General features: G+C 45.1%; 3 protein-coding genes and 2 non-coding genes across 11 annotated transcripts; 1 reads left to right on the forward strand and 4 right to left on the reverse strand.

Moving 5' to 3' along the window:
• The first annotated feature begins 1,415 nt into the window (after window positions 1-1,415).
• On the forward strand, window positions 1,416-15,483 carry synrg (synergin, gamma). Of its 6 annotated transcripts, XM_049725165.1 has the most exons (24): window positions 1,416-1,495; window positions 2,473-2,513; window positions 3,014-3,189; window positions 3,336-3,463; window positions 3,578-3,683; window positions 3,745-3,856; window positions 4,091-4,462; window positions 4,818-5,072; window positions 5,658-5,738; window positions 5,808-6,004; window positions 6,172-6,411; window positions 6,483-6,622; window positions 6,772-6,887; window positions 6,960-7,022; window positions 7,550-8,431; window positions 11,091-11,609; window positions 11,731-11,894; window positions 11,979-12,032; window positions 12,187-12,283; window positions 12,350-12,498; window positions 13,312-13,422; window positions 13,496-13,534; window positions 14,509-14,541; window positions 14,847-15,483. In XM_049725165.1, the coding sequence occupies exons 1-24, from the start codon at window positions 1,461-1,463 to the stop codon at window positions 14,976-14,978; spliced, it is 4,242 nt and encodes a 1,413-aa protein (XP_049581122.1). In that variant the 5' UTR covers window positions 1,416-1,460; the 3' UTR covers window positions 14,979-15,483. The 6 variants fall into 6 exon arrangements, with proteins under 6 accessions (XP_049581122.1, XP_049581123.1, XP_049581125.1 ...); XM_049725166.2 differs by lacking the exon at window positions 13,496-13,534; XM_049725168.2 differs by lacking the exon at window positions 4,818-5,072.
• Window positions 15,484-15,719: 236 nt separating this feature from the next.
• Window positions 15,720-17,863, reverse strand: dusp14 (dual specificity phosphatase 14). The gene is made up of 2 exons (XM_049725171.2): window positions 17,563-17,863; window positions 15,720-16,920 (listed from the first exon to the last, which is right to left on the reverse strand). The coding sequence occupies exon 2, from the start codon at window positions 16,846-16,848 to the stop codon at window positions 16,219-16,221; it is 630 nt and encodes a 209-aa protein (XP_049581128.1). The 5' UTR covers window positions 16,849-16,920; window positions 17,563-17,863; the 3' UTR covers window positions 15,720-16,218.
• A 3,294-nt stretch (window positions 17,864-21,157) lies between these two features.
• tada2a (transcriptional adaptor 2A) lies at window positions 21,158-27,854 on the reverse strand. Of its 2 annotated transcripts, none has more exons than XM_049725329.2 (15): window positions 27,671-27,854; window positions 24,851-24,957; window positions 24,719-24,778; window positions 24,312-24,403; window positions 23,989-24,146; window positions 23,840-23,928; window positions 23,559-23,631; window positions 23,418-23,481; window positions 23,228-23,271; window positions 22,552-22,662; window positions 22,290-22,361; window positions 22,081-22,213; window positions 21,862-21,905; window positions 21,623-21,702; window positions 21,158-21,544 (listed from the first exon to the last, which is right to left on the reverse strand). In XM_049725329.2, the coding sequence occupies exons 3-15, from the start codon at window positions 24,719-24,721 to the stop codon at window positions 21,359-21,361; spliced, it is 1,149 nt and encodes a 382-aa protein (XP_049581286.1). In that variant the 5' UTR covers window positions 24,722-24,778; window positions 24,851-24,957; window positions 27,671-27,854; the 3' UTR covers window positions 21,158-21,358. The 2 variants fall into 2 exon arrangements, with proteins under 2 accessions (XP_049581286.1, XP_049581285.1); XM_049725328.2 differs by lacking the exon at window positions 27,671-27,854 and adding an exon at window positions 25,397-25,562.
• Window positions 25,849-26,012, reverse strand: LOC125972986 (U1 spliceosomal RNA). Its single transcript, XR_007482980.1, has one exon. It is a non-coding gene; the product is annotated as a U1 spliceosomal RNA (small nuclear RNA).
• Window positions 26,645-26,835, reverse strand: LOC125972989 (U2 spliceosomal RNA). Its single transcript, XR_007482982.1, has one exon. It is a non-coding gene; the product is annotated as a U2 spliceosomal RNA (small nuclear RNA).
• Window positions 27,855-27,898: the final 44 nt, after the last annotated feature.

The raw sequence follows: 27,898 nt of genomic DNA on the forward strand, positions 1-27,898 counted from the left end.
AAAGCGTTACCATGGCGACCACTCTCATCTCCATGACTGTGCAGGCATCATTATGAATCAGCACAACAGCAGCAACAAGAAAAGAGGAGGCGTGATGATGGAAGAGCTCCGTGTCGTGCGCAAGTGTTAGCGCGTCAAAGATGAGTCTCGGGGTCGCAGTGGTGACCAATTAGCCTCCCGACCCCTGACCCCTGCTGTGCCGCCTCCTCCGTGAAGCCCTTTGGGGCACAGCTGGAGTTGATGTAGCATCCTTTCTTGTGACACCGCCAAACATGCCGCCACATTCAGCACGCGCCTTCCACTTTCTGTCTCGTTGCGGGCAATGTCCTCAGTTTCTCCACAAGGTCATCCATAATTTAAAGTCCATTTTATAAGTACATTTCAGTTGTATTTTCAACTTTTACATTTCCATCAAGATGTCCAGCCTTGCAGAGTTGCACCACCAATTTTGTTCTATCTGTAGGCCTACTGTAAAAAAGATTTTTTTTTTCTTCCATTGTGATGCAAGGTGTTAAACTGCTCACACGTTTAGAAGCGAATGTCTGACAGATTGATGTTGTCATGCTGATGCTGTCGCAGCTTTGTCATGATTTACGGCGCACTGGTTAATGTTCACCTTTCTCGGCCCATCACTATTCACCAGTATAGGGGTACAAGAGATTTCAGGGGGGGGCCTGACCTGGAGGGGGGTCTTGCTCTGATCTGATCCCAGACCGGAGGAGGAGACAGCCACAGCTACAAAGTGATGAAGACTCATCGGGCTTCTAATGAACCTCAATTGGAGGCGTGAATACTTGCAAACATCCGTAATGGGTTGCAGTGTAATCACTAATGGGTGACATCGTTAATCACTCTCCTGGGACTAATAATGGATATTCAGCTATTGAGATTCAAAGTGTTGAAAATATGCTGCCTCCACCTCAGCTCCAAAGTGCTCAGGGCTGGGTTTCAATTTGGGGGTTTACATTTTCAAACCTGGATCATAGGCTGAAATAAGAGTTATGATTTTTTTAATTAAGGTTGCAAACAAAAGTTTGAGTTTCAAATAGTTTTGCAAATTAGACAATCAAGCAAGGGTTTACGTTTCACATAAGGGTTTCAAACAAGTGATTTAAATTAGGAATTCAAATCTACATTAGAATTGAAAACAAGGGTAAGTGCTTCTCGGTACGGTTTCTAGCCTGAGTTAAGGTTTCAAATTTAGGTTTGGCTGCCGTTACTTTGACTGTTCCATTTTATTAGCCAGCCTGGCAGGTGGCATCAATGCAACTGCTTTGTTGTGACACTCAATGGCCTCCTCGGTTGTATTTACCGATGGAAAGATAAATACTGACACCTATCGGTCAATACGTGCACTGCAGCAACCCACACTAGGACGCGCCTGCGAGACCGAACGCGGGGATGTTGATAGATGACGTATAGAATGACGTCAACTCCACCTTGTTCCTGCCCTTCTCAAGATGGCGCTGCGGCCGGGATCATCGGGAGGCGGCAGGTACTTAAGTACCTTTACAATCCTCTTTATCTCCATTTTGTCATGTTTTTTTCGACATTTATCTACACCCTACAAACGCTTAGCCTCTATGTGGTCACCGAGGTGGCTTAAGAGCGACGTCGACACCGGCAGGTTTTGTGGTTGAAGCCAGCTGACGAGATGGCTGGTTGCCATAGCTAACGTTAGCAGCTGGCTTCTGTCACAGGAGGAATCGACCACGATAATCAAGACAGACTGACTCTTTATGTTTTTTATTTTTTTAAAATGAACAGTAACACGAATCGAACCAGCTTTGACATGTATTTATGACGTTATATGTGAGTGATGTCGCTTTAATAACGTAAATGCACGGGCCCATAGCGGGAGCTATTCAAACAATACGCCAATACTGTACTGTAATATTCGAAACAAAACGTCCTGTTAATAATAAAACAAAACCAACGAATTGAACAAAGTCTAATGTCTGTTTTGACAGCGTAAGATGAATAAAACAAACCACGAGTCATGTAAAAAAATAACCTAAAATATCCTCTGGCAGCATATGTTAAGAAGCATTTTTTTCTTTTTTGACCATAAACAAAGAATATCAAAATGAATACAAATAATGAAATAAAAACAAAACATTTACGAATAATATCAAAAATACTATCAAGGTAGCAACATTTTCACAGTTTAAAGCGTTATATGTATAATGCTTTTATTCTGAAAGACCAAGCGCACTACTTCCGGTTGTGTATTCCTGCTAATTTAGCCATTGCTAACTTTAAACTGATTAACCTCACATAAAACTCTACTAACATTTTACCCGCTCACTGCAGAGTAAAGACATCTATCATTTTCATATATTTTTCATGCTGTGTGCCTGAGCCCCGTAAATAATGAATGAAGGGACGACAGTGATACTGCACAGGTGAAACTGAAGCCCAGCCAGTGTGGGTGGAAAGATCATAATCCGTTTTTGTTTTCTCCCCCTTCAGTTTCATGTATCCTGTTGGAGGGAACTTGGGACCGCCGCAAGGTGAGCCACAATATGTTTTTTATTTTTACTTTTGACAGATATAAACAACAAAAACAGCCACCTTACACAATTGAAATAAGCACAATTAGTAGAACGTATCCACAGTCATGTGGGAAAAGCCCCCCCCCCCCCCCCTCCTATCTCCCAACTAACACGGAAGGCTCCAGAAGGCTCCGATTGTCGTGTAACTCAACGTCTGCTCTGGCAAACATTGCATATGATCCCCCTCTCTCTCTCTCGTCTTCGTTTTGCTCCAAGCTGTCGAAAACCAGATTGGCCTCTTGTCGGTCTGATCTTTCCCAAGCTGCTCGACAAATTGAATCACCAAGTCATTAGCTACTTTTTTAGCAACTTTTCCCCCTCAGTGCGTATAATTGCTGAAAAGTGAAAGCACAAATACTTTGTTTCTGTACATATATATCACTTTTTTTTCCCCTTACCCTGGCGTGTTTCAGATATTGTAAATAAATACCAATTTATCCTTTTTGTTTTGTGTGCAGGCTTGGTGCCCCTACAACAGCAGCAGCAGCAACAACAACAGCCACAGCATCAGCAGCAGCAGCATCAGCAGCAGCAACAGGGTTTCCCAATGGTTCAGGTCATGCAACCAAATATGCAAGGCATGATGGGAATCAACTTTGGGGGTCAGATGCCTCCAGGAGCCATGCCAATGCAGGTAGGTTCCGGACACAGTTAACAGAACTATTCTCACCTATTCTTTATCCTCTGCAGCGTTCATTTACCCAATGAATTAATCATAATGAAACAACGATTAAATTCTTCATTTAATTGCGTGATGGGAAAACGAATGTCATGTCACAGGCCGGCATGACGATGGGGATGCAAGCCCCCGGAATGCCGTTCATGGGTCGGCCCCAATTTATGGGCATGAGACCTGCCGGCCCACAATATACCGCCGACATGCAGAAGCAAATGGCCGAGGAGCTTCAGTAAGAGAAACGCTCCTTCTCTCTCTCTCTCTCTCTTGAGAACATCTTTTATCTATTTATAGAATTACATTCTCTAAGTTGTCTGTGTTACAGATCCATTTTGTTTTTTTGTAGGAAGCGTTTGGAGCAGCAGCAGAAGATGCTGGAGGAGGACAGGAAACGGCGGCAGTTTGAGGAGCAGAAGCAGAAGCTCAGGCTGCTCAGTAGCGTCAAACCCAAGGTGACATTCGGTAGCCAGCTTTTCCTTCCAGTCACTCACACTTACTTTTTTTTTTGTACAGATGGGGGAGAAGAGCCGGGACGACGCCTTGGAGGCGATCAAGGGGAACCTGGACGGTTTTAGCAGAGACGCCAAGATGCACCCCACGCCGTCGTCACAGAGCAAGAAACCAGGTACAGCTTCATGTGATGTCCCAAAGTCGAGCTCCACGTTGGCCACATTTCATTTGGATAACAAACAGATGGCTCAGATCACCAATGGGGGGAAAAAAGTCAAATGCGTACGCAGATGATTCTACTACAGCGCCCCCTTCTGGGAGAAGGAACTGCTGTTTGAACCTGACTTCATTTGCTGTGCACAAGTCTGTGTGTGTGTGTTCCATCATCGCGATTTGTTCCTTCTTGCAGACCTGACTTCATCATCATCATCATCACCATCTTCATCCCACTCATCTGTCGCCACTCCCTCCCTCCTCCCACCTTTGTCCAAGGACGATGATGAATTTAGTGACTTTCAAGGGCCCACCTCTTCCATCTCCTCCTCCTCCTCCTCTTCTTCCTCTGCGGCCTCCTCCCACAGGACCGTCATGACGGGCTCCCTCGCGACCGCTTTGCCCGAGGAGGACGAGGAGTTTAGTGACTTTGTTCAGGGTCCCGTTGGTTCGGCAGACTCGCGCCTTTCCTCTCAAGTCCTCCCTTCCCTCCCTTCCTCTGTGTCCATTCCCACTGCCGCTCCTTCACACTCTGCCATCAACAGCAGCTCACAAACTTCATTTCAAGGTACAGTATATAAAATATGTTGTCCCCGAGTCAATTAGCAAATTAGCTAGCCTGCTAGCTAACATCAGCTTCGAAGCTCACTTGTAATCTCGGCATTCATTAATTAGCCCGTCCTTCAATGATAACATTTGTCTGAATTTCTAGCACGTCTGTTTTTAAAATCAACTTACCCGATGAAACACAAATTAGGGTCAGCGTGCTGTCTCCCAAGAAATTACATCGTGCCACATATTTTTAATTGACACTGATGAGCCGTGAGTCAAAAGCCGTTTTCTCAGGTTCCTCAGTGCTCAGCCTTGGTCAAAAGACAGCTGATGAAAAACACGCTTGTTCCCCGTTCGCCCCCCCTCTCTAGGCCCGTCCCTGGAAGAGAAGCTTTTTTCCTCTTGCGACCTCACGGCCGGCAAGACGGCGCACTTGAACTTTAAACCCAAGCGGGTTTTGACGGAAATGAGTCCCAGAGCTAAAGTTTCCGCCCAGTTTCAGAGCAGCAGTAAGTCCAGGAACTGGGCCGCGCCCTCCGGGGACTTAAGTCTCCAGTCGGTCTTCGTCACGGAAAGGCCGCCCGAGGCCGCTCCCGAGGCCTCCCGTCCGAGCAGTGGTCACAGCGGTGAGAGAAGCCATTTTCTTCCAAGACCGCCGCAGCTTCTTCTGCCACTAAAAGCGCCGCTTCCCTCTTGGCTTTCAAAGCACATTTTTTTCCGCAATCAAATCAAATCAATCTTGAATAATTTTGATGGTTGTCCAGTGGGGGATTTTCGGGTACTCTCATCTTTACAGCCTTTCCGCTAGACTTATTTGCAGGTTTTCTACATCCAGCGTTTCTCTTGAGGAAATCTCTTCCTGCTTCTTTCTGCTCGCTTTGGCTTAACATGGATGCGCATTGACTTTTTTATTGTAAATGTTTTTCCTCCCCTCGTTTGTGTCATCAAGGTAAACACCGAGGCTGTTCATTCAAGCTGCTAATCATGCTAGTACCTTGTCTTTCAAGCTTATTTCCTTTTGTTATGCCAAAAAAAAAAAAAAAAATAGGCCAAAAATTGATATTTTGGATAGTTCTATTTTTGTGTCACAGCTGCATCAAGCTTTCTGGAGAAGGTTTTTGTGCAGTTCTGGATTCCAGCAGCGACTTGGCAACTAGCAACTTGTATTCTCCTTCAACAAATAACACTGTGTGTGTGTTTGATTACAACAGGGGCCGTTGGTGTGTATCCACAACAAGAACACATGCAGTCCATGCCGCCAGCTTGGCTTTACAACGATAGCCTCATCCCAGGTGAGCTTTGAACGTTCAAATCGACTCGGGAACACCAGGCGTCAAAATGGCTTCCTTTTCTGCCCTCAGAGATGTTCAAAAAAGTTCTGGAGTTCAGTATGACTCCAGCTGGCATCGACACGGCCAAGCTGTACCCGCTTCTCATGTCGTCGGGTCTTCCTCGGGAAGCCTTGGGCCAAATCTGGGCTTCGGCCAACCGCACTACGCCCGGCATGCTGACGAAGGAGGAGCTCTACACCGTGCTGGCGCTGATCGCTGTCGCTCAGGTGAAACTCGTAATTTGTATTTATTTAATGAAATGTGTATTTTTTTTAAATGACCTTTTAATATGTATTATATTTGGTTAAACTGCAATGCTGATATTTATAAATAAATAGATATATAAGTAAATAAATAAATAAATAAATATTAAATAAAAATGTATGTGTCTCAGAGCGGCCTGCCTGCAATGAACGTGGAAATCCTCAGTCAGTTTCCGTCCCCGCCGGTGCCCAACCTGCCGGCCCTGGCTATGGCCTTAGCCCCCGTCATGCCCCAACACCAGCAGCCCATGATGACCCACCCGCCCGTGTCCATGGCCATGCCCACCCCGACAGTCATGCCCCCCCCCATGACTGCGCCACAGGCTCCTCCTGCACCCGCCAACTTCGTTGCAAATTTCCCTCCTGCCCAGGTAACATCTCACCTATCAGTGCTCAGATTTTCCACTGATGCAGGCTAACAAAACTATACGAACGCTTCTAGGGGACCAAAGTGGAAGACGACGACTTCCAGGACTTCCAGGAAGCGCCCAAGGCTGGAAGCGGTGACCAAACCTTCGCTGACTTCCAGGGCGAATCCAGCGCAAAGTTCCCCGCCAGCACGGCGACACAGCATCAAAACAGGTAACACTTTCATATTCACACATGAGTCAGCCATCAATTCACAGACGGAAAAGCAATTATACATGGAGATGACGATGAGGCGGAACGAAATTATCTAAATTATTGTAGTTCTCACCATCCTTGATAAACCCAACCCTGATATCTTTCAGCGCACCCGCCATGTTGACTCCTCTATCCGGGACCTCGTCGGCCTCCTCTGATAAGTACGCCGTCTTCAAGCAACTGTCCGTGGAGCAGCCCTCAGAAGTCACGCTCCCTCCATCAGGTACACGTTTGTACCTTATTTCACATCTTTGTGTCTTACTATTTGTTGAATGCATTTTCTCCTCACATCTAGACGGAGGAGACAAGTACAGTGTGTTCAGACACTTAGAAAACCCTACAGACAAGAAACCACTAGGTAAGAATTTTGTAGAGGGTCTCACTTTTTTTTACACAAAGTATCACCGAAGAATGAGTTGCTTTCCACGCCGTCATTTCATGACCTTGTATTTGAAATTATTTTTAAAGCTAATTTTGCCGAGGTCAGCACTACTTTGTTTTTCCACAGCGTCGTTGTTGATCCCAATTGTTTTGCCCCTCCCCGTTTCATTAGAACAGTTTGGAATGGGGACCAGTCTTACAAGTACAGTAAGTCATGCCCTTAGTCTGCAGTGAACTAGTGCTCGTTTCTAGAGTGTATTCTGCGTGTTTTTTTTTTGTTTTGTTTTTTTGTGGCATGTTCCGACCATGCAGCAGTTGTTGCAGCGGCAAACTTGACTTCCTTCCTGACCATGCACACCAACCCAGGGCAGATTTTCTTTCTTTTTGATGGAATATTTTATATACTCGTTTCACCCCTAGTGTGCAGTGTGATGATCTCTTTTTTGAGGCTTTCAAATTTCTTTCCGTCGCCAAAAGTTAGTTTTTTTGTGTTTTGCTCCACAGGCGAGGGATTTGCCGATTTCAAGTCTGTCCGAAGTGATGACGGCTTCACGGACTTTAAAACAGCAGACAGCGTTTCTCCACTAGAGCCTTCGGAGCAGTCCAAGATCTTCCAGCCTACCTTCCCTTCTGCTTTTCCAAACTCTCAGTCTTTGCAGCAACAACAACAACAGCAGCCGCCAGCCGCTTCGATTTCTCAAGGCAAGAACCCTCTCAACATGGCAGACCTGGATCTATTCTCCACTATCGCGCCCTCCGCTCTGCCCGCCTCCGACACACAAACTGGCACATTAGCAAATTCTCTGGTGCCCCCACCGGGCGCCGCCAAGCCGCCCAGCTTTGGGGACTTTGGCCTATATGGCGCTTCATCCTCAGATCCCGCTCAAGCTCCTGTGGCGGCGCCGCAGGACGACTTTGCCGACTTCATGGCGTTCGGGAGTTCTGGCGGGGAGCCCAAAAGCGAGAGTAGCCCGGCCGTCCGCATTGAGAGCGCCTCTCAGCAGAGCTTGGACAAGTACGACGTGTTCAAGCAGCTGTCTTTAGAAGGCGGCAGCGGCGGCGGCCTGGCCTACGACGACGCCAAGGACAGCGGCGACGATTTTGCCGACTTCCAGTCGTCTAAATTCTGCACGGCGCTCGGCGCCTCGGAAAAGACCCTGGTGGACAAGGTGGCCGCCTTCAAGGGCAAGGAAGACTGCGCCTCAGTCAAGTCCCTGGACCTCCCGTCCATCGGGAGCAGCAGCGCCGGGAAGGACGACTCTGAGGACGCGCTGTCGGTGCAGCTGGACATGAAGCTCACTGACGTGGGCGGGGACTTGAAGCACGTGATGTCGGACAGCTCGCTGGATCTCACTGGGCTCTCGTCCCACCAGCCGCCCGCTACAGGTGAGGAACTAGTGCGCTTGCTCTGGTGAGGAGCCCTCTCACTCTTACGCACACACACACACACACACACACACACACATACACTTACACACATGCACACATGATATATTCAAATATTCATGATATTGTAACATATCAAATTGGATGTTAAGCACCATCCTCCATTCCAACATCATCCTAGTTATTCATTCATTCATTCATTCATTTATTTATATATGTATTTATTTATTTATCTAACCATCTATTTATTTATATTTATTCATTCATTTAAATCCTGTTGGTTCTAGTAGAATTTTTTGCTCCATCACATTGTCCCCCCCCCCCTAATTTAATATTGTCCACTTAAAAAGGAAAATTGCTTTTTTAAAACCGCTAACAAGATTTGAACGTCGTCTTAACTATTCTCTGTCTTACACTTTGTCTCTCAGAGGTTTTTCTTCCTTGGTTTCTTTAAAAAACAAAAAAAATCTCGTATAATCATTTAATCTTCTATAGCTACCACAAGATGGTGGCACAGCATTTTTTTTTCCATTAGACACGAATTTCATGGCCTGAATAACTCCTTTACTTCAACATCATTGCCACCACAAGATGGCGCCAAAGTAACATTTCCATATTAGACATGGCTTTGACCTGAGCAGAAAATTAGCACATGGGAGACTTTTTCAGCAAATAACCGTGAGTAGGGGCCTAACCCATTCATTCACTCACTCACTGATCAGCCATTCATTTTTTTTCATACACATCATGACTGAATCCAGTTGTGCATCGTCATTGCCTTATAAATAAAACCATTTAGGACATAAAGAAACAGTAACACAACATGGCTGCATTCCAACGACGCTCACTAGTCCTTCCGTAATGGCTCCGTTCAAATATATTTTTATCTAATGCAGTTTTTGAAGAGCCACAGAGCATCTCGTGTTGTTCAACTCAGTTTGACCGCCGCCTGTTTCTGAACACGCACGTACTGAACGACGTACTCTTAAAGAGACAGTATTCCTTTTGTCAAGTGGCTTCCGATACGGTGTACAGAAGGAAACTGTTTTTAATTCGAGGTTGAATCGTCACATCCTTGCTCCTTGGTTGCTATTTCCCATCATGCCCTGCTTCCTGCTGCCTTTTTTCAATTTGTGAAATTGACAAGTACACAGACCACCCTAGATGCCATTTAATGTGATAGGAGGGGGGGATTGTACTAGATTTCTGAATTGTATTTTTATGATGAGGCACAAGTTGCGATAGCCGATAGATTCAGAGAAATTTGTTTCTTCGAGAGCACCAGGTTCGCTAAGACGACTCTCTCACGAACCGTCACTAAAGGATACTGTCTCTTTAAATCTTTTTTTCGGATGTCCTTTTTGCAGTTTTTGGGCCGCTTTCTAATAACCCTTTGAGTGCTTAACAACTTGACATAATTGTTTAAAAGCACAGAATGTGACCAATTTACAGCCTCTGCATTGCAATTTGTTTTTTTGTTTTTGTCTTTTTGAGTCCTCAAAGGGTTTCCGTAGTGTTTCCTCGTTGCTTTCCAACCTGGTAGTTGAATGGATCTGCTCACCTCCTCTTTCTCCGAATGACTGATTTGAGTCTGTGAATGTGCCTTCTCACTCTGCTTTTGTGCTTTTCATTTTTTTTCTTTTTCTTTTCTGCCCTTTTGCTACCGACTCTGCATGCCCTAGTACAATGCAACAAATCTGAAGTCTAGTTTTACACTGTTAGTTTGCCAAAAAGCTCTTCTTGTAACAATAGACCTCAATTCTACTTTGTGACCTTTTCTGGCTCTCTTCTCTTCTCTCATGTTGTGGTAATAAATATTCCTCTTGGTATGGCTCAAAAATGGGTGCCGTCTTATTTTTCCTTCTTCTTCCTTTCACATACAGCACTAGATCCTTGTCAATTTCACAAATTGCTTTTTTTGGGGCTGCTTTGGACGCTACAAAAAAAAATATTGGGCAGCATTTAAATGATGCTGCTGTGTTCGTTCGCACGCTCGTGTGTTATTATTGTTAATTTATTACAGAGCAGGCTTTTTATTGCTACATTTTATGTTATTTTTATATCCAATATACATTATGTTGACATTTTTCACAATGACCTAATTTAGGTCATGTATAATTTAAATCCCAACACTAAACACAAACCCCGAACGAGGCCTCAAACTCTAATTTGAATAAACAATTAAAGGGGAAGTCAAGTCAAAAATGTTCTTCTTGAAAACACGATATTCTGATTAATATTGCGTTTTTCGGAATACGAAGAAACCAGCAAAATCCACCCGTTTTTTTCCTCCATCTCAGGGGCCGGCGTCCATTTTGCCACTCGCTGTCAACTGAAAATGACATCACGGTTGCTCAGGTTACAACCAATCACGGCTCAGCTTGCGATAGTCACGTGACCAAACTCAGAACAGGTGGATAAAGCTCTTCGTGTATGAAATTCTTTCCCCCCCCACACATTTAACATGATCACAACGAACTAGTCTGCTATTTTAATACCAACGTACAGTCAGAGGCGCCAGACAAAGCTAAAGCAAATCTTCTTTACCTCCTTCCCCTTCGTACAATTGAAACAGAAGACACAACACCTTAGGATAGGATAGCGATTTTTTTTTTTTTTTTGTCACGCGCTGCCATGGATGTCTGTGTTGTCTTTGCAGAAGGAGACGACATAAAATTCGACCCGTTTGGGACTTCGGGCCTCAGCAGCCTGGCCAGTTACGACTGGTCGGACCGGGAGGAGTGCGGCACCGGCGAGCTCCAGAAGCCGCAGGGCCACGTTGGCGCCGCTGCCGCCCCGCCGCCTTTCACGCCCGCTCTAAAAGCTGAACTCAACACGGAAAGCGTCTCCTCGTCCGCCGAGATCGCCTCGTCCCTCCAAGCAGAGGATGACGAATTCAAAGACTTCGCCGACTTCACCGGCAGCGAACAGCAGGGCGGTGAAGACCAAGACGACTTTGGGGACTTTGCCGGAACCGGTTCAGAGAAGCCCGACTCGCCTCCTGAGACCGGCTTGGAGGCTGGCTTGAGCGACACCTCGGACGACTTTGGCGCCTTCCAGGGAGACAAGCCCAAATTTGGCAAGTCTGACTTCCTGAAGGCCAGCGCTCAGCCCAAAGTCAAATCCAGCGAGGAGATGATCAAGAACGAGCTGGCCACATTTGACTTGTCTGTTCAAGGTGAGCTTTTTTTTTCTAGATTGTATGAAGCTCAAAAAAATTCCCATTTTTCAAAAGCAACCAAATCAAGCCAGTCACGTGTTTGAACTTAATTAAAAGTTCTCGCTTGTCTGACCTTCAGGCTCCCACAAGCGCAGTCACAGCTTGGGTGAGAAGGAGATGTCTCGCCCGCCCACATCTCTGCCTCCTGAGCAGCCCTTCCGAGACCGTTCCAGCACCCTGAGCGAGAAGCCCACCTTGCCCGTCATCCGGGACAAGTACAAGGATCTGACGGGGGAGGTGGAGGTGAACCTCAGCATCTCAACCACTCGATATTCTCATTATTATTTTTAATCTTTTGACTGACACCTCTATTTTGTGACGTTGCAGGAGAGCGAGCGCTATGCTTACGAGTGGCAGAGGTGTTTGGAAAGTGCTCTTGAGGTTTGTACGACATTTGATTTGCTCAAATTAATTAGGTGATACTTTCATGTACCACTAGAGGGACCCTGTGTACTGCTAATGTTACACCTGAAGAATTCATGCTGCATGCTTTTTTTTTTTTTTTTTTTTAATAATGCGGTCTTTCTACTTGAAGGTCATCACCAAAGCCAACAACACGCTGAACAGCATCAGCAGCTCCTCCGTGTGCACGGAGGTCATCCAGTCCGCCCAGGGCATGGAGTATCTTCTGGGTAAGCGCGCCCACGCACGCCTCCATGCTACAAGGCTTATGCTAACGACCCACGCGTGGTTTTCAGGTGTGGTGGAGGTCTACCGCGTGACCAGGCGGGTGGAGCTGGGCGTCAAGGCCACGGCGGTGTGCTCGGAGAAGCTGCAGCAGCTGCTGAAGGACATCAGCCGCGTGTGGAACAACCTCACCAGCTTCATGTCGCTTGCCAAGCTAGTGGTGAGACCACACATTGTTCAGACTCCACTTGGAATCGCCTAACTTGACTTGAGTCATGATGATTCCGTTTTAATTCTACATTTAATTTGTCCCTCGGCTTTTTACCCCAATGTCCCGAAACCGAAGCTTTCTCCGACGGCACCTTTCGGTGTAATTTGAAAGGAGTCAGGAGTGATTGAGGAAACGGCTAATCGGCCTAATTGAGGAATTTAGTCTTCTTGTTTTAATGCGTCTGTGGGAAAGGTTAATTGCCACCAAGGGAGACGCTATGCAGGCTGTCATTTACGTTTCAACAGGTGAATTGATTTAAAAAAAAAAAAAAAAAAAAAAGCCTGGGTTAAAATTCAGACGACGCCACAAAATGATTTTGGACTCGCTTGGAGCTTACAACACGTGCGACTCCATCCCGTCCGACTCTGCCCGATCGACGCTCGCCTCCGCTTTCAACACTCGCCCACGCACACGCTGCCAATTGCATGTTCCCGAACAGAAGGCCGGCGATAACGTAATGGAATTTTAGCCAACGCACCGCGTGCACGCTCGCTCCATTAACTCCGGATCGCCATTGATTCTTTTCGTGTTCACAACAGCGGGAGCGACAATACAATCATGGATTTATTAAGCGCTTGTGTGTAAACAGAGCAGAAGACCTGACAAGATTGGCCGTGCTCATCCATGCAGAGCGGCAAATGGTGTATAAACTCATCTCCAGCCGAGTATTGACGGGCAAAGCCGCTTGAGAGCGTTTGGGGCTCACAATATCGTTTGTGACGACGTGTTTGTTTAAGTGGCTTTTTGTTGTGTCTTGCGCAGCCCGACGAAAGCTCTCTGGATTTCACTTCCTGCATTCTGCGGCACGGCATTAAGAACGCCAAGGAGTTGGCGTGCGGCGTGTGCCTGCTCAATGTGGACTCTCGCAGCAAGGTTGGCACATGAGCACACACGCACACACGCACGAGCAGCGTTGCGAGTGTCTGACTGTGGGCCGTGTTTGCAGATGAAAAAAGCAAGCACTCTGGGACGTCTTTTTAAACGAGTATGAGAATTGTGGTTGCACTCTGGTGGGGGTTAGGTGTTGGCTGGCCTGTTTCTCTCGAGTGGATGAGCTTGGTGTGGCGGGATGTGTGTGTGGGGGTGTGTGTGGGTGGGGGCGGCTAAATTGGCTCTTATTTAACTTGCTTCCAGTTATTCTTTGTTGTGTGGATGTGGCCTCTTATTTGTTCCCAAAATGAAAAAAAAAAATCCATATGAACCTCCTTTTTCCTAACTATGTGTTCATTTTTAAATTCAGCCCTTTTGCTTCAGAGCGTCCATTTTGGATCTTCATTTATTCAACTTGATGACATTTCTATTCTCTGCCGCAGCGTAGAAATGCCAAGTGAGGCCCGTCGTCACTGCAGCAGTCGGAGAAATCTGAAGCTTTGACATTGCGCCTTAGTAACTGTTGCCATGTTAGCCATTGAGCAATCAGCAGTCGGCGGGGTGCTTTTAGCGCACAATCAATGTGGGTCATTGTTGGCTGCTCTCGCTCTGTACGGGAGCACAAAGTCTTGAAAGGTGAGGAGCCAGACAAAGCGCACTTGCCATTGTGGACTGCTGGCTTGTTTTCGTTGGGGGTGGGGGGTGGGGGGGTATGTACGCAAAGAGGCAAAAAACAATGAGACAACTTCTGCCAATGTCGAGCAAATAACATGACTAGCTTCTTAGCGTCTCCCCCTGCACTCATTCATCTTCTTTCACCAAGTGGAATGGGAGCGTCCTTATTGGATCTCACACTGGCAGCCGCAGACAAGATGGATTCACACTTTTTGGCCATTTGGCATTTTCATTTGGAGGGGATGTGAATAATGAGCCACATGCTGCTTCACCAAGTCTGCAGACCAGCTTTCTAGTCTGGCGGTGGTTGTGCTTTTGCTGTGAGGCGACATTGTAGGATCGTGGTGTTTCCTCCTTCTCCTCCTCCTCCTCCTCCTTTTTCGTTTTCCTGTGTTGACTGTGTTGTGATTTCAGGCGTTGACTCCAGAAAGTGTTCGGAAGTCCACGGTAAATATCGACTTGAATTTCTTCTAAAATAGCTTCAGCTGCTTCCATATTCTAGATTTGAACTCCCAATTTGAATTCGGCTTGAAACGTATTTTGAAATCGTAACTCTAGGACTGAAATCCTAACCCTGGTTTGAAACCGTATTTTGTTTGAGACCCAAATCAAGGCTTGAAAAAAATAAAGGAAGATTAAATACGTACGTGTAGCGAGAATATTTACACATACTATGATGCAACATTTTTGAACTTTTCCAATGTTTTCTTAAAAAAAAATAAATGTAAGGATTATTCCCTCCTCTTCTTCAGGCATTCAACTCGGAGACGGACAACTTCAAGCTCGTGTACGGCGGGCACCAGTATCACGCCAGCTGCGCCAACTTCTGGATCAACTGCGTGGAGCCCAAACCGCCAGGTCTCATCTTGCCCGATCTGCTTTGAGTGACCAACTTTCACATTATTGTTAATTTATTCATGTAGTCACGTCCACTGGCGGCCATTTTACTCTTTGTGACTGGATCCTGTCAAAAGCTTGAAGTTAAAAAGTAAAACATAATAATAATTTGGTGATCTGACACCCTGTTTCCACCCCTTACACTGAGTGCCAAGCAGGAAAGAAATGGGTCCCATTTTTCTAGTCTTTGGTATGACCCGGCTGGGGTTGGAACCCGCAATCTTCCAGTCTGAGGGCGGACACTAAGACCACTGATCTGGTAACTCTGGAATGTAACAAAACAGATGCTGACTTGAATGTGTTCTTCTTTTAAATGTCACTTTCCATGTTTTTAAATTCTTCTTGGCTGGAAGACACATTTATTTTTGCTTTTTCGTTTTGAATGTCTCCCTGGTGTACATTTGAACTAATCGGAGGCTGGGATTTATTTGGGCAAAACATGTAATTTATTTGCGTTATGTGAATGTAAATAAACAAGTGCAGCAGTTTGAACTGTATTTTTTTTTTTTTTTTTTTTAACTGTGAACCTTTTCACATTGGCAAATCAAATCTCTAGTGCAGTCAGACTGTCCTTTATTTTTTATTTTTATTTATTTATTTATTTATTTATTTTTTCTTCTCTGATGGTAACGAGAAATCATTTCAAAATGTTTTCCACCATTTGTGTGTCCTATAAACTGTACAATCTCGCCCGACATTTAAAAGCTTAACGTGAATATGAATTGTAGTCGTGTTGCGAAGAAGTCTTTATTCTTTCTTTTTCCAAATTCAAACACAAACATTGCCACTGACACAGTCCATTGATGTCAAAATAATTTTTGTAGCGGGCTACATCGTTATGGTTTTTTTCATTGGGCCTTTATGACCATGTACTGTCAATGTATCACATATGCTCAACAAATTAATATTGTTTTTAAAATCAGAAACCAGTAAAAAAATAGACTTTTTGACTATTTTAAAAGGTTTTTAGAGGTGCAGACAATTCGCAATTTGGGTATTTTTTTTTTCCATGACCTTTGCTGTTGCTTTATTTTGAGCGGTTACATGTAAGTGAAGATACACGGAACGACTCAAACTCTGGGGGCTCTACAATGCTCTCAAAAAATTGCTACCGTACACGTGACATCATGACAAGCACAGTCAACATTAGGAGACCGACCACACCCTTGTCCTGGTCCAGCCCCGTCTCTAGAGTTCATTGAATAACCTTTTTTTTTTTTTTTTCATTCACAGTCCCCAGTAGGGCGCCAGACTGCGGCGGTCCCGCTGGTAGACGTCAGGGATGACCCCGTAGGGTGTCTGCACCATCTTGACCGAGTTCCTTCCGAAGAGCTTGCGCTCGTACTCGATTAGCTGGCGCCAGAATCCGCCGTTAGGCCGGATGACGGGACGGCGAGCCTTGACCCAGGCGTGGGCGTCAGCCAGCGACACGCGGTGGTACTTCATAAGGTAGGCCAGGCACAGCGAGGCGGAGCGGCTGACGCCAGCCGCGCAGTGCACCAAGACGGCGCCCCGCTTGCGGCCCACGCTGTGGATCTTGTCTGCCACGCCGTCAAAGTAGAGCGAGATGGGCGAGTGGGGCGCGTCAGCCAGCGGCACCTTCACGTACTCCACGTGCGGCCAGTTGAAGTTGGGTATTTCCAGCGTGGCGTTGACCACGCACGTGATGCCCTTGGACAGGAGCAGACCCCGGTTGGATGCCACGTTGCCTCGGCTCAGGAACAGGCCCGGTGTGATCTGGGCCATGCCGCCTTCAGGCAGCAGCCGGGGCACTGGCGCCACCGCTGTCGGTAGAGGCGCCAAGGAGGAGCTACGATGGTGGTGGTGCGGAAAGTAGCCTTGACTGCGGGAACCCATGGACAAAGATGACGAGAAGTAAAATAGGAAAATCCCTCAGGAACGGGAAGTCATCGCAGAGAAAAATGACTCCTGGAAGACAACAAAAGCCCACAACAGGAGACGTTTACGACTCAGAATCTTTGAGATGTTCTCCTTGTAATCCTGACTAATTGGTCACTACATGAAAAGCGCACCGAGACGGAACGATGCAGATGTTGCCGTGGCAACCGATAGAGCACGTGAGCTGCTGTCTCCTCTGCAATCCACTGTCAATCAAACCAATGAGCATCAAGCACCTTCCTTCCCGTGTCACTCGCCTCTTTCGAGAAGCATGTGTGAGAGTGCATGTTCATGCGTGCCTGTAAAGATTCCCTAAGGTTCTGTTTCGCCAGATCGCACAAACTGGGAAACTCGAGCCAGCAAGCGATGACATGAAAAAGTAGAGCAAAACACTTCTTGGAACTTTAGGAATGATTGATTTAGCTTGATTGACACAGTAGGCTGCAAAAGAACTAAAATGGAAGTGGGTGGAGTGCATACCTCCCCCAAGGCTTAACGGTGTGAAGCATCAATATGGAAGCAGGCCGCTTCCTTCTTATTTATGTAGAAAAGCAATATATAATATTTATATTTTGCTGTATATATACATTTATAGACATACACATGCATCAACAAACTGACAAAACGTTTGATTATGAAATAATACTGGATAAATGTAAATCCGCCACCTACCACAAATGAATGAAAAGGAAGCTGATGATCGTGACGGTTTCCTCTTCAACGCAAAGCCCGCATCAGTACACCGTGTTCGGCACCCAGCGTCTACTCAGTCCGCTAAATCACGCCGAGGAAAGGAGTGGGAGGGAGTCGGAGAGAGGTGATGGGAGGAGGGGGAGGTGGTCCACGTGAAGTGCACGACACGCCAACATGACGACAAAGTCCACGCACAGGCGTGCACGACACACGCGCCATCCACCTTCGACTCGCTCTGCTTTAGTGTTAGCTCGTGAGTGAACGATTCGTTCAAAACAACGAGTTTCTTCAATGAACTAGAGTGAACGATCAGTTCATATGATCTCAACCAGTAGGTGTCAGTAATGCGCATTGAAGCTGGTGCCACCTCGCCGTAAAACAAAACGAAGAAGAAAATGACGTAACGTCCTGTTCACAAACGAGTTGTGAATTGCATTTCCCGTTCGCCAACTGAACGTATCTGTGAGTGAACGAGTCAGTGAGGGAGTGATTTGCATTTCCAGTTCATCGCGAGAACGGAACAGTGAGGGAATGAAGCGTGACTTTCCCGTTCGTGAAGGAGTTCATAGGTGAACTGCCTTCAACGGATCAGTCAGTGAACGTGTTGCGTCTACCCCTGGCGTGAACTATGTAAGCCAGAATGTCGATTTACGATTTGCCAAGGAAAGAAAGAACCGCTCACGGAAACACCACTTCTTTTAAGCGCGTTTTCTCCATGCTAACGGCTAACTTTATTGCATGAAGGGATGCACCGTTATGCAACAACGGGAAGATTATGCTTCTATTTGGGTCATCTTGATTTCATAACACTTATAGTAGTTTTTAAATAACGTGTATGCATATATACGCCTAAACATTGTTATCCAATATGTCTACTGCAATTTCACATTAGATTGCTGGTTTGAAATGTACTTTTATTATTATTATTTTAATAAACATTAAAACTTGTCTGGTGTTTTATTCCTTGTTTTTATTTTTTGGGGCATGAAAACCAAAATCTGACATTTGGTTAACTGCTTTATATGACAATATACGTTATGTAAAACGTGTACTACACGAGGTAAAAAAAAAAAAAAAAAGAATAAATAAAGGGTTAATTGCACAATAAAAGGACATTTGGGTAAAATCTCACTCCTGGGATCGAACCAAGTTCTTACTGAGCAAGAGCCCGTGTCACTAACCAGTCGGCTATTTTGACCTGACCCCTTATGGTTCTCTGCACTGTTTTGTATTTCAGTTTGAAGTGACACTTGGAAATGGCAGTGTACCTAATGGAGTGTCCCCTCGTTAAGTGCAGGTGCGTGAAAACTTTTAGCTCCTTTTGAACGTGAAAGAAGCTAAAAGTTTTCACGCACCTGCGCTTAACGAGGGTCACTTGGAAAACATATTGGAACGCGGCCCCGAGGACTAGAGCTTGACACCTGTGACCTTTGACCATGATATTTCCCTAATAAAGTGGCCTGTTATTAGGTACACTTGAAAATGGCGGTGTACCTAATGGAGTGTCCCCTCGTTAAGTGCAGGTGCGTGAAAACTTTTAGCTCCTTTTGAACGTGAAAGAAGCTAAAAGTTTTCACGCACCTGCGCTTAACGAGGGTCACTTGGAAAACATGTTGGAACGCGGCCCCGAGGACTAGAGCTTGACACATGTGACCTTTGACCATGATATTTCCCTAATAAAGTGGCCTGTTATTAGGTACACTTGAAAATGGCGGTGTACCTAATGGAGTGTCCCCTCGTTAAGTGCAGGTGCGTGAAAACTTTTAGCTCCTTTTGAACGTGAAAGAAGCTAAAAGTTTTCACGCACCTGCGCTTAACGAGGGTCACTTGGAAAACATGTTGGAACGCGGCCCCTCGAGGACTGGAGGTCAACACCCCTGGTTTAAGTGAAAAGTGCCACACCCGCCCTCACCCCCACTTTCTGATTGGCTGTTAGATCTGTGACGTCACTTGGACACTCCATTAGGTACACAGCCATTTTCAAGTGTACCTAATAACTTTATGCATTTTTTGTACGTGTCAAGAATGTGTATTTGACTACTTGCTCTTTATTTTGGGGGACACCAACACATATTACACAATGTAAAACACATATACATATTGTCACATAAAGCAAAAAAAATAAAAACAAGGAATAAAACACCAGACAAGTTTTAACATGTTTTTAATGTTTATAGGAATAATAATAATAATAAAAGTAAACCAGCAATCTAATGTGAAATTGCAGTAGATATACTTATATTGTCATATAAAGCAGTTAACCAAATGTCTGATTTTTATGTTTTAATTGGTGAATATAAAAACAAGGAATAAAACACCAGACAAGTTTTAACATAAATGTTTATTAAAAATAATAATATTAAAAGTACATTTCAAACCAGCAATCCAATGTGAAATTGCAGTAGATATATGGGATAAAAATATTTAGGCGTATATATGTATACACGTTATTTAAAAACTACTATAAGTGTTATAAAATTAAGATTACCCAAAGAGAAGCATAATTTCCCCGTTGTTGCATAACGGCCCATATCCCTTCATGCAATAAAGTTGGAGAAAACGCGCATAACTGTTTCAGTGAGTGGTTCTTTCTTTCCTTGGCAAATCGTAAATCTACATTCTGGCTTATATAGTTCACGCCAGGGGGAGACGCAACACGTTCACTGACTGATCCGTTGATGCACGGGAAGGCAGTTCACCCATGAACTCGTTTACGAACGGGAAAGTCACGCTTCGTTCCCTCACTGATCCGTTCTCGCAATGAACAGGAAATGCAATTCACTCACTCATTCATTCACTCACAGATTCGTTCGTTGGTGAGCGGCAAATGCAATTCGCGACTCGTTCATGAACGGGAAGCGACGTCATTTTCTTCTTCGTTTTGTTTTACGGCGAGGTGGCACCAGCTTACCTCGTGTAGTGTTCCTATTGGAGTGTCCATTAGGTGTACCTAATCACAGGCCACTTCATTAGGGAAAAAACCTTAATTGAAAGTGAAAAGTGCCACACCCGCCCTCACCTCCTAATTGGCTGTTTGATCTGTGACGTCACTCCATTAGGTACACCGCCATTTTCAGGTGTACCTAATCACAGGCCACTTCATTCGGGAAAAATCATGGTCAAAGCTTCACGGAAAGTGAAGAGTGCCACACCCGCTTTCAAATAATTTAATATATTAAAATATTTCTTCACGGATAAATTATTGACACATACAAACACAGTGACAAGAATGTTTATGCGATAGAAAAAGAAGGCCACTGACAAAAAAAAAGGGGGGGGGGTAGAGGAGGATGCTAAGATGCCATGTGTTTTGCAGGGCTGCCACAGCAACAAGAATGAAGTGCAGGCAAGATCGAAAGGGAGACGTCAACAGCAGTAAATTAGATGTGATTTTTTTTTTTTTAAGGAGATAGACATCTGCAGGGTATTGGGTAGTTTCAAATATAAAATATGATACATTTCCAATTTCACCAAATGCAGGAAAATCCCCTCTCTTAGTTCCCATGTAAATATTTTACCACAAATTCTATGTAAATTTCCCAAACATTTCTGCCCCGAATTAAGAGCCGATGTCCAAATTTTTAAATTCCTGGTTTATTCCCATTCATTTGGACGGAAAGCTTCCAGTTTGGAACATTTTCTGTAAATTTCCCAGTAATGTCTCAGCAACTGGAATGTTCATAATTGTGATTTCAGTTTTGAAGTCCGTCGGTCGAAAATGACACTCATTGTAACAAATATGTTGTGGTGACAAGGCGGCGGTGGCGCATCAGCGCTAGGCCTTGGTGATGCTTCCCTCCTTGATGAGGAAGTCGTAGATCTTGCGTGTCTTGTTGACGTCGATCTTGATGAGCGCTCGCGCCTGAGCCAGACGCAGGCCGCCCTGACGCCGACATTCGTTTAGCAAGGCCTGCTTGTACTCCAAATACGCGCCGGGCACCAGGCGCACCACCTGGCACAACTACGTGCAAAACAACAACACGTGTCACACATTCACACCATCTGATGGCACCTTGGTTTGGAGCAGGGCTTCAAATACCTCTTTCTCACGCTCGTTGAGCTTCTCAGTACCAGGCAGTCCGGTCAGGTTGAGGGGAGGCGCGCTCCTTCTGCCTGTTGCTATGGAGACAGGCACAACACAACACAGTGAGACTGCAACACAACACGCTTGGTCGCGCGGCCAACGTGTCGGTTTTATAATCCGCCCGACCGCTCCCCCTCGACAGTTCTTGGCGACATTCAACACAATAGACATCGACAACTCCAAATAACGCCTACCTGATGTTGTGATTGTGGTGACAGCCGGTGTGATGCCAGCATCTCTGCAAGCGGGAGATTAAAAGTCACACTATTAATAAACACGCACACACGTGCAGTCACGGTGGATTGGATCAAACACAAAGGAAAAAAAAAACTGTGATGGGGAAAATGAATTGTTTTGAAGGCTAAAAATACCAAATGGAATCTGTTGGTGGACACACATTGTCTTTGTCTTACATGGCGGCTTGCTTGCTGAGCCACTGCTGGCACGCTCGTCCATCCTGGATGTATTGCAGCATGTCACACAGCATGGTCCTCTTGCGGCGCTCGTCCTCACGCATTCGCTTCACGCGCTCGTACACTTTGGCACCTGGGCAACGCACAAACACCATCGCTCAACGTGAGCTGTTGCCAAACAGCCCTGCTGCGTTTGGGCTGCGACTCACTGCAGAAGGACTTGATCCCGGCCTTGCGGTACTCCTGCAGCCTGCGGATCTCCCGCCGCAGCTCAAACTCCACTACAAAAAACAAAAAAAGAAACACCTAATATACACAAAAAAAAAAAAACATTGACAACAAAATGAGGAATTATTCAATTAATCACTGGTTGCAGCTTGAATTCGTTGCAAAATGAGCACAGAAAAAAAAAATTCTGGACTGAAAGGTTTTGCGTGATGACAAAACGGTGATGTTTGGTCAGATACTGACATGCGTGACTCTCGATGAATTTGTCATGCTCGACGGGTCCTGTGATTCTGGCGAATCTCCTCATGATGTCATAGAGCTCCTGGACCTCCTTTGGGTAGCAGTGCTCCAGCACTGTAAGGGAACCAAAGTGAGACGACACAAATGTTGTCACTTGCTCAGAAATGAAGGCAACAATCATCAGCCACCATATGACCAGTGAATTCTGATCCACGTCCTATTTCCAGAGGGTGTGTACACTTGTGTAACAACATTATCACTGTTATTTAGTCATTTATCCTAATATTTGAACAGGGTGTGCAGACTTTTTATAACCACAGTACGTCAGCTCCGACACTTGTTGCAATAACGCGTGCTGCATTGGCCACCTCGGGGCTTGTTGTGTCTCAAAGCTGAGGGGGGCGCTTAGAGAGGAGCTGTGTGTGCCTCTCACACACGCAGACACCTGAGCGTGCGCACGGTTTCCGACAGTCTCCATGACAACCGTTGGGCAGCTTGACGGCGAGCTTGTCTTTTGTCTGCGGAGGGCCGCGAGTGATGCGCAGTGACGCGATGCGGGGAGCTGACATGAATAAATCATATGCGCGCAACTTCAACCTCCTTCAAACTCATTTGCGCTGCCGATGTTAGCGCGTAGCCATGGTGACGGTGTGAACGCGGATGTCAAAGGGCAACTCACTCTGGAATTTGCGCATGTTGATGAGTCCGTGATCGCGAATAATCCTGGGAAAACAAAGACAGAAAAATACACGTCAAAACAATTCAGTGATTTTAGCATATTGTGAAAAAATCGACTCGACGGAAAGCAGCAGCGCTTTTAAGCGGCTAATGATGCCATCTAGTGAGCGACTGGCATTATTACAACTTACTTCTTCCTGCGTTGTCGCTCCTTTAATCTGGAATGGTAAATATCCACCACGGCCAGTTTGAGTGCTGCAACACACCAAACAGAAAATAATCATCGCACAATGTCGTGCGAGATTGGGCGTCGGTCGGCAAGCGCTACCCACCACGCAGAACGTCGGAGTCGTCGTCCACAAAGTCGATGTCTTTCAGATCCCATTCGGCGTAGTTGTCAAATTCCTGCGTGGCCGGACGGACAAAAAGATCATAATTATTATTTTGCGGCTGCTTAGTCATCTGGATTTCCATGCACAAATTTGACAACAATGTCAGAGTGAGAGGGTAAATGTTAGGATGAGTCACTGCCTGCTAGTGTGAGTCACTCCATCGAGTGGACTTCATTCAGAGTCCATCGGGAGCAAAACAAGCCTCAAATTCAATCGCTCACCTCCATGAAGTCAGCGCGGGCCGGCATGTACCCCGCCATGTCCCTGGAGAGCACCGAGTCAAACGTTGGCCGAGGTGGTTCTTCGGTCGCTGTAACATTAAATATTATTCTTATATATTAAAAACCAGCATTGATGCGGCGTCACTGACGTTTAAAGGGAATGGCGCCGTCGGCGAAGCGAGCGTCTTTGGTCTTTCGCAGGCTGAGCAGCGTGGAGGAGAAGAGAGGATTGTTGATAAAGTTCTTCATGTAATGACTCTCGCACTCCTCCTTGCTTTTGCTGCGCATCTGGTAGGCCACGTCCTGCCTGGCGAGTAAGAGCACAAAAACAATGAGCCGACATTTTGGAACAGGTTTAGTAACATCCCAAAACGAGTTGAACTGGATTTATTGATCTCTGTGTTTAAATAATTAATAAAAAAATAAAAAAGTTTTACCAATCTAAGCGAATAATTCTCAATACTTGACTGACCAGTTGCCGAAGCCGCAATCCATCACAGCCTCGAGCAGAGCCATCTCCTCCTGCGCCGTCCAGCCGGGCTCCAGAACGGGGAAGTCTGACGTCTGAATAAACAAGACCAAAGGAAGATTGTTCAATCTGATTTTGTAGATTATTTTAAATTTAGGGCTGACATTCGTAACTGGTGAGAGGAGTTTTGATAGACTTTTTTTCTCTCCAATTACTTCAGTAGTTTGCATGTGATGGTTTCAGCTTCAAATGTGTGAGGAAAAATCTTTTTAAAACAGTGAGGTATGCTCTCTGTACTTTGTGTGAGTGTCTCAGTAATGTGGCGAGAGCATTTTAGTCAGGTGTGTCAAAGAGCATCTCGGTGTTGCGTGTTAGAAGTATGATGTCCCTGACGGCCACTCCAAATTTACCATGATTTCATACTTGTGGTCACTCTGATGTTTCTTGTATTCAAAGCCTTTGGTGAAACACTGGAAAAAATAGAAAGAGAGGTTATTCGGCATCAAGAGGAGCTTCTTTACCTGGAGTAGACATATTGTCACCTGGAGGCAGAGGAGGAAAGGTGAAGGTCCACATTCTGCACACTTGATGTAAGGCTCGGTGAGGTAAGACGAGCAGCCTCTGCATGGTGGCTTATCAAGGGGGTCGTCTGAGGGTTACATGAACAACATAATTGGCATCAAAACTTGGCAAATTAATCCACAAGGTTGGTGCTGTCCTGTTTTTCTTAATCTGGATTATTGAGCACTAACATTTTCAAACTTGGCGCTTTTGTCTGTCGTTTTAATCACAGGCCACTAGGCGAGTACGGCTAGCATATTTCTGCAGCTCTCCCAAAACAATCCAACGGCTAAAAGCCCCGTTTTTTACCCAACAGGGAGCCTTGAATTCTACTGTATCATTTAAAAAACACCTATCAATTTTAGCGACACAATGTCTTCTTTCATAGCTCCGTCAAATCGAACAAATTCAGTCGTTGCCTATATCGCCGCATACGCTAGCGTTAGCAAAACAATGCTAACTCAATTGTTGTCCAACGTGACCATTGCACAGCGACTCAACATGCCTCGGATAACAATAGAACTTACTCCCGAAAGAAGAAAGGTGATCCATGTGACTTTTTTTTTTTTTAGAATTGTACTTGATAAATCAGTAAACGAAACAAAAAGGGCTAACAAGGGACGTTACGGTGTGATCGCTCTTTCTGGACGCCCTCAGTCCAAACTAATCGAGCAAAGATCGGGAGAGTTGCGCAGGGGGGTGGGGTTGCGGTTCATTTTAGTTCGACTCCTAGATGGTAGTGATGTACGTCAGATCGGTATCTTTTTAGCGGGGCTGAGTAACACCAACTCAGTGGCCGAGGGGAGAGTGTCCGCCCTGAGATTGGGAGGTCGTGGTTTCAAACCCCGGCCGGGTCAAGCCTAAGACCTTAAAAATGGAACTCATTTCCTTCTCTGCTTGGCACTCAGTAGAAGGGTTGGTATTGGGGGCTCAATACACTATATTAGGTTTCGTTTTGTATTTTTTTTGACAGCTTAATCAGGGGAGAGCGCGAACGCAGTCCCCCACTACCAGAAATTATGCAGTCGAGATTCCCACATTTGGGGAATTCGCAGGGGTCAGCACAACCGGAGTGCAATGGCTGAGCCTCACCCTGGGTGAACCACCTTCTTGATCATGGTATCTCCCCTGCCAGGTAAGTATGAGTTGTACACGGTCGCCGGGCCGAAGTCTTTGCCACACACACCATCTTCAGTCACGGTCTTATTTGGTACAAACGTGTGAGCACATTCAGTGGATAAAATAGCATTTGTAGAAGTGTTTACATAGTACATTTAGTCATTACAGTAATCAAATTAAGTTTAAAAACAATAATCTGCAATAGTTCCCAGCATGCATTGCTTCTTTTCAATTTGCTGCTGCCATCTAGTGGTGCAAGGGCATTACTGTACGTGTTTTGATCATCCACCAGGATAGAAACGCTACATTTGGGAATCTACATTTGGAATAATTACTCATATAAACACCATGCATTGTAAATGTTATACTTAATTATTTTCATTCAGATGTTTTTCAAATGAGATTTTTTTTTCTCAAAGTATGATTTAGTATTCAATGAAAATCTCAGACTTTTCCACTGAAAATGTATACTTCCACAAAAAATGTATTTTAAATATTACATGGATATTTTCGATTTATCGTGTTTATATAAGGAAACCCTCAAAAATTATTTCCTTCTGAGATTAGGAGTAGTCTCGTCCAACCGAAGGAAGCCAACATAAGACAAATGCTGACACATCAAGAAACACTAAAAAAGTTTTGATTTTACATTGAGAGGGGGGTGCACCGTTCCTGGAGGTACTGCAATACCAGGTCGATGCGTGGAGTGGACGGAGCAAGCCCCTATTCCATCTCCCTGTTCCAAAAATCAATTTAATATATGGTCCCCGGATAGGGGACGTATCAGATATTAAACTGATAAGAACAGATACTACACTTGATCTTAGCCAAAAGGCCGAGAAGCGATAACCCCAGAGTGGCAGACGGGGACTACTTAAATCTCGGCACTACAATCTAAAGTGAGAGTGATAAATGTCACCAAGCAACGACAACAACACAAATTTACACGACAAGAAACAACAACATACAATGTAAGTGAAATGGATAGGTGTGCCGTTTTACAGCCTATAAAAACAAATAAATACGGAGTATTGATGGGTACTACAAGTCATGTGACCCATGATGGTCCAATGGAGAAGCAGCAGTAAACATTCCTTTTAATGGCATTATTGTGTTGTTCTTTGACAATCAACTAAGCCAATGACAAATGTTCAAGAATAGTGCAAACACATAATGGGTCCAAGCAGGACATTTGTGTTGTTTTTCGAAAGAATATTAGGAAATCGATCGCCTGTCACGTGATCCACGTCGAAGGAAAAGTAATTTTACTTTAACTTGATCTCGTTTAACCACGTGAAAATAGTCTTACATGAATCATTAACAGCAAATTACTTTCATTGCATGAGCAGATTGTTCGTGTAATACTGTGGTGAAAAGTAGTTTTGCTGCTTGACCGATATATGTGTAAATTGTATCAGGTAGCGTCACATCTATGCTCCGAGTCACCAAACTACTTCCTGTTTACGGTTTAACTGGCAGGTATTAAAACTAGAGCGACACCACAGCAGTGGAGGAGAACTACACATAAGTTCACATCAAACGAGATTAAAAACTTCAGTGAACGCACAATTAAATTATTTACTGTGTATTTGTTACAAAGTTTCACTTACTTGTGTGGAATTGTGTGCATGTTGAGGAAATTGAAGGTCATAAGAGTAGGCCTAAGATGTTAATTTGCTTACCTGTTCGGTAGAAGGAGACGTACAACAAATTTGACTTCAGTAAAAACCCCTTAAGAGTCACCTGAAAAGCATTTTGAATATTCACCAAAGCATTTTCGTCCGGAGTGATATTTTTTCGTCAGTATTCGGTGCCAAAAAAACAAGTTTTCCCCTCGAAGTCCCTTGTTACCTAATTGACTCAAACTAGACCGCCAGTTTTTTTTTTTTTTTTTTCGAAGCAACGTTCAA

Source organism: Syngnathus scovelli, chromosome 7, assembly GCF_024217435.2.
Source record: "Syngnathus scovelli strain Florida chromosome 7, RoL_Ssco_1.2, whole genome shotgun sequence".
Taxonomy (NCBI): domain Eukaryota; kingdom Metazoa; phylum Chordata; class Actinopteri; order Syngnathiformes; family Syngnathidae; genus Syngnathus; species Syngnathus scovelli.

What these genes read in the sequence shown, in the direction of transcription:
- synrg (XM_049725165.1), top strand. Translation starts at nt 1,461, where the DNA reads ATGGCGCTGCGGCCGGGATCATCGGGAGGCGGCAG. An exon ending in GGATCATCGGGAGGCGGCAG is followed by an intron (nt 1,496 to 2,472) that starts GTACTTAAGTAC and finishes CTCCCCCTTCAG; the next exon opens with TTTCATGTATCCTGTTGGAG. An exon ending in CAACGATAGCCTCATCCCAG is followed by an intron (nt 5,739 to 5,807) that starts GTGAGCTTTGAA and finishes TTCTGCCCTCAG; the next exon opens with AGATGTTCAAAAAAGTTCTG.
- dusp14 (XM_049725171.2), bottom strand. Translation starts at nt 16,848, where the DNA reads ATGGGTTCCCGCAGTCAAGGCTACTTTCCGCACCACCACCATCGTAGC.
- tada2a (XM_049725328.2), bottom strand. Translation starts at nt 25,421, where the DNA reads ATGGATCACCTTTCTTCTTTCGGGA. An exon ending in CAACATGCGCAAATTCCAGA is followed by an intron (nt 22,663 to 23,227) that starts GTGAGTTGCCCT and finishes GTTCCCTTACAG; the next exon opens with TGCTGGAGCACTGCTACCCA. An exon ending in TCAACGAGCGTGAGAAAGAG is followed by an intron (nt 21,545 to 21,622) that starts GTATTTGAAGCC and finishes TTTTGCACGTAG; the next exon opens with TTGTGCCAGGTGGTGCGCCT.